The sequence below is a fragment of the Nerophis ophidion genome, linkage group LG12, assembly GCF_033978795.1.
Source record: "Nerophis ophidion isolate RoL-2023_Sa linkage group LG12, RoL_Noph_v1.0, whole genome shotgun sequence".
Classification (NCBI taxonomy): domain Eukaryota; kingdom Metazoa; phylum Chordata; class Actinopteri; order Syngnathiformes; family Syngnathidae; genus Nerophis; species Nerophis ophidion.
This window is the reverse complement of record NC_084622.1, coordinates 42678782-42691170: the sequence shown is the minus strand read 5'-3', so window position 1 is coordinate 42691170 and position 12389 is coordinate 42678782. Positions and strand designations below refer to the sequence as shown.

General features: G+C 40.9%; 1 protein-coding gene across 6 annotated transcripts in view; it reads left to right on the top strand.

The window, feature by feature from the left end:
• The window catches only part of LOC133563459 (serine/threonine-protein kinase BRSK2-like), a 641999-nt gene that overhangs the window by 435110 nt on the left and 194500 nt on the right, over positions 1-12389 (top strand). For all 6 annotated transcript variants that reach the window (XM_061917595.1, XM_061917596.1, XM_061917593.1 and 3 more), the window contains exon 4: positions 2555-2695. In XM_061917595.1, the coding sequence (XP_061773579.1) occupies positions 2555-2695 (141 nt within the window). The remainder of the gene's footprint in view (positions 1-2554; positions 2696-12389) is intronic.

The following is a 12389-nucleotide window of genomic DNA, read 5'->3' as shown; positions in this document are numbered from 1 at the left end:
TAAACTGTTTAAACTGTGGAGGTGCAGAAGCTTTACTTGGAGCTTCTCACAAATGACAGCGCATCTCAATATATCCCTAAGGGAGAGCACTGCCACCCGACTGAGAAAACTAATTATGGCCGTTTGTACCCGTGATCTCGTTCTTTCGGTCATAACCCAAAGCTCATGACCATAGATTAGGATAAGGATGTAGATCGACCGGTAAATCGAGAGCTTTGCCTTCCGGCTCAGCTTTCTTCACCACGACCGATTGATACAGGGTCCGCATAACTGCAGACGCCGCACCGATTCGCCTGTCGATCTCACAACCCACTTTTCCCTCACTCGTGAACAAGACCCAAAGGCACTTTTAACTACCACCTGGGGCAGGATTTCCTCCCCAACACAGAGATGGCGCTCCTTTACTGGGCGAGAACCAAGGACTCAGACTTGGAAGTACTGATTTTCATCCCAGTCGCTTCACACTCAGCTGCGAGCCGATTCAGTCAGAGTTGAAGATCCCGGCCAGATAAAGCCAGCAGGACGACATTCTCCGCAAAAACAGAGACACAATCCTGCAGCCACCAAACCAGATCCCTTCAATGTAAAAATAAAGTATGTATGTAATGTAAAGTAAACAGAATCGGTGACAAAGGGATACCCTGGCGGAATACAACCCTTACTGGAAACCTGTCTGACTTACTGCTGGCAATACGGACCAAGCTCTGACCCTGATCATACAGGGAGCATACATGCCCAGCATACAACCTTTTTTAAATTTGTTGTTATTTGAACATCCCTTGTTAAACCTGCATGGTCTTGCAGCCCTTTGAGACACTTGTGATTTAGGGCTAAATAAATAAACTGTCACGCCCAGGAAATCATGTTTTGTTTTGCTCATGTTATGTTGTGTTTTTTGGACACTTGTTTCCTGTTTTGCACTTCCTGGTTTGTTTCCATAGTAAATCATTAGTTTCCACCTGGTCTCCTCAGTTCGCACATCTGCTGGTTAATTATCACTGCTAGTATTTAAGCCACAGTTGCCTTATAGTCAGTCTGGCAACTTTACCTACCGACATACCTACACATCCCGTATTCATCTGCTTCATGCCTGGTTATGCTGTTCGTTTTTGTCCACGCCACATAAGTTGTGTATTTATGCCTCAGTGCAAGTTTATTTTTTTCATGCCACGGTGCAAGTGTTTTTGTTTCAAGTTTGTATTTTGTAGCCTAGTATTCGTACCTCCTTCTGAGCGCCCTTTGTTTAGTTTTGTTAGAATATAAATAAAAATGTACCTTCATTCACGCCTGGCTCGTGCCAATCATCCTTTGCATCGAAGAAACAATCCAAGTCCATGCTTGCCATAAACATTGATTGATTGATAGTCCTAGATCCGAATTGTTCCTCGTAAAGGAAATGCAATCATTTAGTTTTTTTACAGCTGTGTATTCCATATCGTTGGCTAATAAAGATGACGGAGTTTGTGACGTAAACTGAAGAAACTCAAGATGTGAATGAATTAGTGGCAAGTTTGGAAATTGTTTCGATTGACTTTGTCCATTCACAAATGAACACAGATGGAATTAAACCACTTATGCTTGCAGAAACTGGTTTTCAAACAAATAGTCTGTAACCTCTGACTTCTTCTCTGAAATGAATGTATACAACCCCTACAGACACACTCCATCTTCTCAAAAGTCTTCCACGAGAGAGTGGAAGCGATTATAGCTGCAACAGGGAGACCAACTCCATATTTTTATACACACACTATATATTTTATTCCCTGTACTGGCCTGGCGTCCCATTGCTTTGGTCCATATAGTTTATGGAGAGACAGTATAAAGTGTGTATTTCACCTGCTGCCTGACATGCAGTTTGTGCTGTAGTGAAGATAAAGCGAGGTTGAGCACAGAATAAAGGAGGAGGCCAGTTCAGGGTAGGACAGGGCACAACTGGCGATCAGCCCACAGTCTGTTTCATGTGGGCCTCTGTGGAAATTCATCTCCCGGTGTCTCTTTGGAGCACGGGAGCATGGCCGTGCAGTCACGATGACGGACTGCCCCCGACCCCGCATGCTCTACGTGTGTAGTGACCAAAAAATATGATTGCGGGAAATACTGTGTGTTTGTGTGTCTGTGTCGGTGTGATTCTTCACCCACAGTCAACAATACCAAGAAGGATTCTCCCTTAAGTCTCTTTCACGTGATTAAAGGAACCAGACTGTCATATTGTGTTAGCACAGTAGACTTTAGACGGTCCTAAAGCTGACGTCTGCGTGTAATTCCACTCTGTCATCCTCCTGATGCCTCCCACGGGAGGTGAGTTCGTCAGAACTAGTCACATTTATGTGCAACACACGTTTGGCATGTTTCACTGGGGACAGTTTAGAGATTAGAAAGTACAAAAAAGTATAAGTTTATTGATTTTTTGGACATTTATGCGTAACTACAATCCCTCCCACTCCAGGTCATACAACATTCCCCTTAGGGTTCTCGCAAAATAAACAAGCTTATCTATATTTTATGTTTTTTTGTGTGGTATTTTCACTCATTCCCCCCTTTTTCTGTTTTTCAGGTACCTTGTACTAGAACTTGTGTCCGGTGGGGAATTGTTCGACTACCTGGTGAAGAAAGGCAGACTAACACCTAAAGAGGCCAGGAAATTCTTCAGACAAATCATGTCTGCTCTGGATTTTTGTCACAGTCATTCCATATGGTAAGTGTCTGTATGCCATTTTGTCTGTTCTGGGTTCAGGGCAGATGTGTGGAGTCTTTTTTTTTCAAACGAGTGTGTTTGTTACACTTGCATGACTAATTTTGGATGTTTGTTTACTGAAGGCAATCAGTCGGCCATGAGCATCAGTGATTATTCAGGGTGTTGTTAGGTTTCACTTTTAGTCTCCATCTGCTGTCTGTCTGTGTTTCTGATTGTCGAGAGTACACATACTCGGCAAGAAACAAACTTTAGAAAACATAATAGGCTGTAGACAATGTCAAGGATAGCTTTTTGCAAATAGGGTTACGTATTACTCACGGTTGTGTTGGATCCACTATGGATTGAACTTTCACAGTATCATGTTAGACCCGCTTGACATCCATTGCTTTCGGTCCCCTAGGGGGGGGGGGGTTGCCAACATATGCGGTCATCTCCAAAGTTTTTCATAGTCATCATTGTCACCGACGTCCCAATGGGTGTGAGTTTTCCTTGCCCTTATGTGGGCTCTACCCAGGATGTCGTTGTGGTTTGTGTTGTGGTTTCTGCAGCCCTTTGAGACACTAGTGATTTAGGGCTATATAAATAATCATTCATTGACTGATTGATTGATTATTTGCCAGAGGTGTGGACTCGAGTCACATGACTTGGACTCGAGTCAGACTCGAGTCATGAATTTGATGACTTTAGACTCGACTTGACAAAATGTAAAAAGACTTGCAACTCGACTTAGACTTTAACATCAGTGACTTGTGACTTGACTTGGACTTGAGCCTTTTGACTTGACATGACTTGCTACTTTCCCCAAAACCCAACGTTTAAAAAGTTATTCAGGAGCGCTCCGTATCTTCCATTGTGTTCGGGTGTCTGTCAACATGTGTGCAATGACAGCCTGTGCGCTACCTGTCAGTACAACAGCCAATCAAATTACATCATGTTGTTTTCGTCACACAGCATTCACCCAATCAAATTGCAGGAAAACCAACGAAGAAGAGCTTTCAAACAACAGAAGAATAAGTGAAGAAAATTATGGCTTTGTGTTTTTTGTTCGTGTATCAAAACGACTTGGTCAACAAAACAGGAATTGCCGTATGCAAAACATGCGGTTGGAAGACTACAGACGGAGACGCATCATTTTACAACTTAGTTCGACATTTGAAGTTGCACAAAGGGTAAGTTTTGAATGTAAGCTAACGTTTATTGGCTGAGTAACGTGACTTTTATTTGCTGTGTAGTTAAATCAGTGAGGCTGTAAACTCACTGCTAACGTTATAACCATAGACATCTTATAAGTAGACGCAGCATCGAGCGCTACTGCCTATTGCCGCAGACGAGACGCGGGGCAGCCAACTTGGAGTGGTGATCCGCTCCACTCAGTGCAATTCATTTGGCAGGAGCAATGAACTGTCAGCGCATTTAATTCATATTAACTCACTGAATACCACTTATATTCACGCGCTTTTTTGTCATACGTGTAACTATGATAAAGGACACATGTTTTGGCGTGTTCATAATTTGCTTAACAGTAATAGAATATTCTTATATGCTATAAGTGACCAGACGTCTGAGATCAAAACTGGGAATATAATCCCAGAGAAGGGGGAAAAAAACAGTCAGCTATATTGAAGTTGAATAAACAATATGATTAGGTTGTATATACCTGTGTATATCCTACATCAACAATGTATGAATACATTAGATATCTATTTATCTTACGGACCTATAGACCAGAGGTTTTCAAATGGGGGTACTTGAAGGTATGCCAAGGGGTACATGATATTTTTTTAAATATTCTAAAAATAGCAACAATTCAAAATCCTTTATAAATATATTTATTGAAAAATACTTCAACAAAATATGAATGTAAATTCATAAAGTGTGAAAAGAAATGCAACAATGCAATATTCAGTGTTGACAGCTAGATTTTTTTGTGGACATGTTCCATAAATATTGATGTTAAAGATTTATTTTTTGTGAAGAAATGTTAAGAATGAAGTTGATGATTCCAGATGGATCTCTATTACAATCCCCAAAGAGGGCACTTTAAGTTGATGATTACTTCTATGTGTAGAAATCTTTATTTATAATTGAATCACTTGTTTATTTTTCAACAAGTTTTTAGTTATATTTACATCTTTTTTTTTTTAAATAGTTCAAGAAAGACCACTACAATTGTGCAATATAAAGACAAACATAGTCAAATAAAGGTCAGTTAAAATGTATACTATATTAAGAATATGTGTACATATTCCTTAGAGCCCTGACATCTAACAAGTACAACACTGTTCATTGTTATGTTCATGTATTTGTTGTTTTTCATGTGTACGCACACATAAACACATACAGTATGAGATGAGATCAATGAGATAAGGTAACAACATGATATAAACTGCTGATGAACTAGTTACAATGCAATATTCCATGGAAATACAATGTACAGTTGCACTTGTTTTTTCAAATGTGTTTATACTGTAAAGGAATGAGTTAAATGTTTAGAATAACTGGTTAATAGTGCTATTATGAAGTGTAATGTCAGCACTGTTTTTTTTTATAATAAATACATACAGCGTTTTAAAAGCATACACAATCTGTGTACATATATTAGTCTGTGGTTAAAAAGACTTGAAATGACTCGAAACCCAAAATGCAGGACTTGGGACTTGACTTGAGACTTTCCAGTATTGACTTTGGACTTGACTCGGACTTGGCTGTCTTGACTCTGGACTTGACTCGAGACTTGAGGGCAAAGACTTGCGACTTACTTGTGACTTGCAAAACAATGACTTGGTCCCACCTCTGTTATTTGCATATTTTCCTATACCAGTACAAAATCGGCACTTTGTAGATGGTCTGAAAGCAGTGTTAAAAAAAAAGAAAACATACATTTTTGTGCAGAAATGTTTCTTTTTACAGAATGTTTAGACATGCAAGTTGAACAGATTGGTATATTCACCAATATGAAGTAGAATTCGCAACATGTTCTCCTAATTATCACAGCAAACTAGCAGCAAAACAAAACACAGAATATGGGCAAATAATATACGGAAAAGTACTTTAAAGGGGACTTACTTCGGTATACAGTAATTTTTGGGACTATATGGTGCTTTGAACCCTGCGCTTTATACAAAGCTGCAGCTAATTTAAGGAATGTTCCAGGTTCACTAGCTTCACATGCCGCCAATAAATTTAGCCTCATCAAATCAGGCCAATCAAATTGTCGAAGGTGTCACAGTGGTCCAATTCAATTGTTTACATTAAATCAAACGCAGTCACACAATCATTCAGTCTGCCATTTAGCATGTTATGGACTCACCCTCATCATGGAAAATAAATGCACACAACGCAGTCTCAAAACCACAGACAATTGACCCAGGCATCGAAAAAGAAAATCAGCCGGCACACCAAACAGAAATTCACTAGCACTTATAAGCCCCAAAAAGCCGGACCGCCATACGCCGAAGAAGACGACTTCAGCGGTTTTAGCCAGCAGTAGGAGGAGAAAGACGAAGCTCAATGACCTTTCTGGTATGCTAGTGTGTGTCCTGTGTCCAAAAATTTAGTTGGGTAGTTTATAATTTAGTACGCTCTACAGCCCAAAAATTATGGTATTCATTTAGCGCCCAATTGAGACACAGATAGCTGCTTATTTTTGGATCTGGTTACTACTTTTTACACCAGGACCAGTTTCAATGTGAATTTTTGATATTCATGCCTGTTTGCAAATCTCTTGGCAACTTGTGGTTCTCGCAGTTGAGTAGAACTGCACTGTATTATACGGAGTGGGTATGGGTGAGTTTATTTTACTCTTCTCAAGCTGCTAAAATAGGTAAACCGGTAGAAATACCAATGCAAATTACTACTACAATTATCTAAATAAACTTTAAGTAACACTTTATTATGGGGAACATATATTCACCAATAGCTAGTTGCTTAATAACATACAAATTAGTAACATATTGGATCTTAGTCATTATTAAGTACTTATTAATGCCTTATTCTGCATGGCCTTATTATACAACCAGTAAGCCATTAACTAAGAGTCTTCCCTCAATAACCTCAGAATGATTTCTTATTAGTAACCCTAACCCTAACCCTTCTATGTTCCCCTAGTGTTGAAATAACTCTAAATTAAGTCTTTGTTACTTTAATAAGCTTCTAATTTATGGTGAATATGTTCCCCATACCAAACTTTAAGGTCTATTTGTTTTAAACAAAATCAGTGTTCTACAGTTCTCATTGAATTGTGCTTAATGTTACTGTTAATAGTTTCTTGCCAAAGTGGTTGTTGTGTTTACAAATATATATTTAACTTATCACGATATTCCTGAGCCCACTAGTTTAATAAATGCATTGCTTTAACATGAGCCTGCCTTGGCTAGAAACTGTTTTGTTTGGCACTTCAGGGTGTAACTTAAATGCTTAACTTGAACCCTTGGATGACTTGATGCAATATGCATCAAGTCATCCATCCATCCATTTTCTACTGCTTATTCCCTTTGGGGTCGCGGGGGGCGCTGGAGCCTATCTCAGCTACAGTCTGGCGGAAGGCGGAGTACACTCTGGACAAGTCGCCACCTCATCGCAAGGCGCATCAAGTCATTCATAGCACATTATCAACCATTGTGGCCAACATTTACAAGCGTGTCTCAGGCTTGTTGATGCACTTTTAACTTAGTCATACCTCATGTGCTCCGTGCATCATCAGAGGATGAGTACCTTTCCTAGTTGTTCTGCGGCGCCTCCTGCTGAAGAGTTTCACCCATTAAACGGCTGGTTGCCTGCGCAATTAAGAGGAACACGAATGGCATTGTTTTGTCAAGCAATGGCTATGCTGAGTTGAATTTTTATTTGATGACGTGCAGGTGACTTATTAGATACGCTGCGCGTACCTAATTTATTGAAAAAGCAATTACATTCTGGCTGATGCTATTTAATAATTAAACCTGCTTTCCACAGCTATAAAGTTTCTAGATGATGCATTCTGCTCATGTTACTCTTCAGGTATAGGGTAGGATTCTCAAATACTGCAAAATGACATTTGAATTAAGAATGAAGGATTTTGTTGCACTTATGCAACTAATCCGTCTTGCTTAACGAGAAGAAAGTCCAGAGTGAATAATCGGTGTGGGTAGTGGGGATTAATCCAATTAGGGTAAGTACCTGACATCTAGTGCATGAATACATGCAGATTATCACAGTGCCTTTGTGCTCAGATTCACCAGCAGATTTACTTGCCCTCATCTGCTTGCTAAGGCTTTTGGAAAAAATGCCCAAGTCATGATGAGGCACATTCTCCTTTATTCTTTTTCCAATTCCAATTAGGGACAGACACACATAAAGGCACAAACAGCCCTCCTCACCTCGCTGGCCATCCTGGCTAATGAGATTTTAGCAATCCCTCAAATATTTAAAATGTTCATCTGCAATGGTTTCTTACATTTCTTTTTGACTGCATCAGCTACAAATGTGACGACTGTTCCTTTGTGACTCATGGAAAGGGTAGGTGTAGTGAGTCTTATTCTGCGTTGTGTAGTTTTTTAGGGAAGAGACATTCCACCATTCCATCGTTTCATCATTTATTGGCCACCTGTTTTGGAAACACGAAATACAAAGAGGGTCTCTACTTTTCTGGCGGAGTGATACCGCATCATCAAAAGTCCGATAGAAGAGGAAGATAAACAACATTCATTCAAACAAAAATAATAATTTAAATTACATTAACAAAAACGTTTTATCACAAAAAAATAATAATACACAAATCCACATTTCTGTTTTGGAAACATGAAACACATACACAGGTCTCTACTTTTCTGGCGGAGTGATACCTGCGTAAATACCATGTGTAATTATGACCAAACATTCGACGCTCTAATCCTTACTTAACAAAATTGTGCATAAAAAAATACTTAAAACAACACATCACTTATACCTACAACATTAATGTTTTAACTTTTAAAGTATTATGAAAGTTTTGAAATAATATTTACACAAGAAACACAGAGCAATGAAGAACTATTACCTCATCAGCAAAAATCCGATAGAAGAGGAAGTAAAAATCCGAAAAAAACGCAGAGTCACTTCCTGCAGCAGACATCCGGTTCTTCAAAATAAAACCAATACTTCAAAATAAAACATAACATCCTGTCTCGTTCATAATATAGCGCAACAACATCACACTATTACATTGGGACACTTTCGATTCTACCCGTTTGATGCCCACCTCAAATCAGAATTTGCATAAAAAAAACTAAAGGAGCAATATGTTTTTAGTAAGTGCGTAACTAAATTGTAGAGATGTCCGCTAATATCAGACTGCCGATATTATTGGCCGATAAATGCTTTAAAATGTAATATGGGAAATTATCCGTATCGGTTTGAAATTTATCGGTATCGGTTTAAAAGAAGTAAAATGTATGACTTTTTAAAAACCCGCTGTGTACACGGACTTTAGGAGAAGTACAGATATTTGTAGTCTCCATTATTAATTGAACAAATTACAAAAGATTCAGCAACACAGATGTCCAGAAGACTGTGTAATTATGCGATAAAAACAAAGTACTTTTAGACGTGATTGGTGCTGGGAGAACATGTCCGCTACCACCGGTGACGTCACGCCCACCCGTCATCATACGCATCATCATACCGCAACGTTTTCAACAGGATACCTCGCGGGAAATTTAAAATTGTAATTTAGTAAACTAAACGGACCGTATTGGCATGTGTTGCAATGTTAATATTTCATCATTGATATATAAATTATCAGACTGCGTGGTCGCTAGTAGTGGGTTCCAGTAGGCCTTTAATATACCATTTTATGTGGAAGTTACAAATGCGTTTTGTTCGAAACCATCCATTTTCTCTATACCGCTTGTATTGATTGAAGCCACGGGTGAGCTGGCACCTATTCTTGTGGAATTTGGTCAAGTTTTAAGTTTAAAACGATTTCAAATGAAAAATATTGTGACATTTGATTGTCAGAAGCTGACATCCCTGATATTTATTAACTAGTAACCCAAAAAATTATATGTATGCCAGGAGACCTCAACAATCAAAGTCCAGCTCGCGGGACATCCCAAGTAAAAAATATATATATATAGTTTTACTGGTTAGGGAGGAGACCCTGCCCCAAGTGGAGGAGTTCAAGTACCTAGGAGTCTTGTTCACGAGTGAGGGAAGAGTGGATCCTGAGATCGACAGGCGGATCGGTGCGGCGTATTCAGTAATGTTGACGCTGTATCGATACATTGTGGTTAAGAAGGAGCTGAGCCGGAAGGCAAAGCTCTCAATTTACCGGTCGATCTACATTCCCATCCTCACCTGTGGTCATGAGCTTTGGGTTATGACAGAAAGGACAAGATCACGGGTACAGGCGGCCGAAGTGAGTTTCCTCTGCCAGGTGGCGGGGCTCTCCCTTAGAGATAGGGTGAGAAGCTCTGCCATCCGGGAGGAACTCAAAGTAAAGCCGCTGCTCCTCCACATCAAGAGGAGCCAGATGAAGTGGTTCGGGAATCTGGTCAGGATGTCACCCGAACGGCTCCCTTTGGGAGGTGTTTAGGGCACCTCCAACGGGTAGGAGGCCACGAGGAAGACCCAGGACATGTTGGGAAGACTATGTCTCCCGGCTGGCCTGAGAATGCCTCGGGATTCCCCGGTAAGAGCTGGATGAAGTGGTTGGGGAGAGGAAAGTCTGGGTTCCCTGCTTAGGCTGCTGCCCCGGCAACCCGACCTCGGATAAGCGGAAGAAGATGGATGAATGGATGGATGATAGATGCTTGGCGCAGACGAACTGGAGCCGAATGGGATGGAATGAAGAAAAAGAAGAAGACAAAAGAAGGACAAGAATATGTACGTAGTCGAAACGTTGTATACAATCCCTCATCCACAAAGACTAAAATAGTCTGTGCTGACTTCCTGTGACAATGGACAAAACAATTCTGTTCTCATATGAGCAGACAGAACATATTGTATTGACTTGTTCCCGTGGCACCACTGTGAGAAGGCGATGACAACCCGTCCGAGGTCAAGTGAATCCGTGTTAACGCCACACACATTTGTGATGTTCCTCGGCCACTTTGTCCTCCCACTCTGTCACATGTTGGACACGCACACCTTTCCATGGCTTCGAGCCTCCAATTCATTGAAAGAAAAAAATAACAGAAAATCAATGAATGAGTCCTGCAACGTGATCTCAAGCCTTCTCACCCATGTTGTGTTGGTAATGACACCACGAGTCCGTTAGCAAGTCTAAATGTGTGAGGTAAATACTAATCGACTGTGTGTGGGTGGGGGATAATGCCTGGCAAACACGATCTGACACCCGGAATCATTCCAGGTGAGGTGTGGAGAACTTTAAAGCAGCGTTCTGTACCCAGACTCATTCTTGTCACCCGTATGGCCATAACACTTTATCTATGCGCTGCCCCGGCTCAAAGGATGCACTAAACCCACATAGAGGCATCATTTTTGTCCGTTATCTGCCTTTTGTTCTTGGGAGTCTTTTTCCATCCTTGTAGGAACTGTGTCTCATGTACCGTATTTTCCGGACTATAAGGCGCACTTAAAATCCTTTCATTTTCTCAAAAATCTACAGTGTGCCTTATTACCCGGTGCACCTAATGTACTGAATAATTGTGGTTATGCTTACCAACCTCAAAACTATTTTTTTTGGGGGTATATAATAATAATAATGATAATAGATTAGATTTATATCGCGCTTTTCTATTGTTAGATACTCAAAGCGCTCACATTGAAGTAGGAACCCATCATTCATTCACACCTGGTGGTGGTAAGCTACATCTGTAGCCACAGCTGCCCTGGGGTAGACTGACGGAAGCGTGGCTGCAAGTTTGCGCCTACGGCCCCTCCGACCACCACCTTTCATTCATTCATCATTCATTCACCAGTGTGAGCGGCACCGGGGGTAAGGGTGAAGTGTCCTGCCCAAGGACACAACGGCAGCGCTTTTTTGGATGTCAATAGGTGGGAAGCGAACCTGCAACCCTCAGGTTTCTGGAATGGCCGCTCTACCCACTACGCCATGTCGCCCCATGGTGTAATGATAAGTATGACAAGAAGAGGGCAGTCATACATAAGGAATATGTGTGGACTGCAATATGATGGCAGTAAACAACACCAAAACTTTAAATGTTCCATTGAGAATATAGAACATTACATAAGACAGTGGGAGAATGGCCGTCCGCAACCCGAGCGTCCCTGGTTCAAATCCCACCAGTACCTACCTCGTCACGTCCGTTGTGTCCTGAGCAAGACACTTCACCATTGCTCCTGATGGGTGCTGGTTGGCGCCTCGCATGGCAGCTCCCTCCATCAGTGTGTGAATGGGTAAATGTGGAAGTAGTGTCAAAGCGCTTTGAGTACTTTGAAGGTAGAAAAGCGCTATACAAGTACAACCCATTTATTTATTTATTTAAATACCCGTCACAATGTTTTTAGTGCGACTTCGGTGAGTTATAAGGACGCACCACTTGATGGATTGTCGGCGCATTAAACATACGAGTATTATTATGGTGTGTGTATAAGGACTGCAAAATGGCACCTATTCGGAGACATTATCAGGCGTTTTGTTTTGCAATATTTTGTGGTGAGGACCCCACATGCCCTCTGTGTCCGAGTCCAGCATCACTGAAGCACATCCTGGTGGGCTGCAAGACCAGCCTCACCCATGGCCGTTACACCC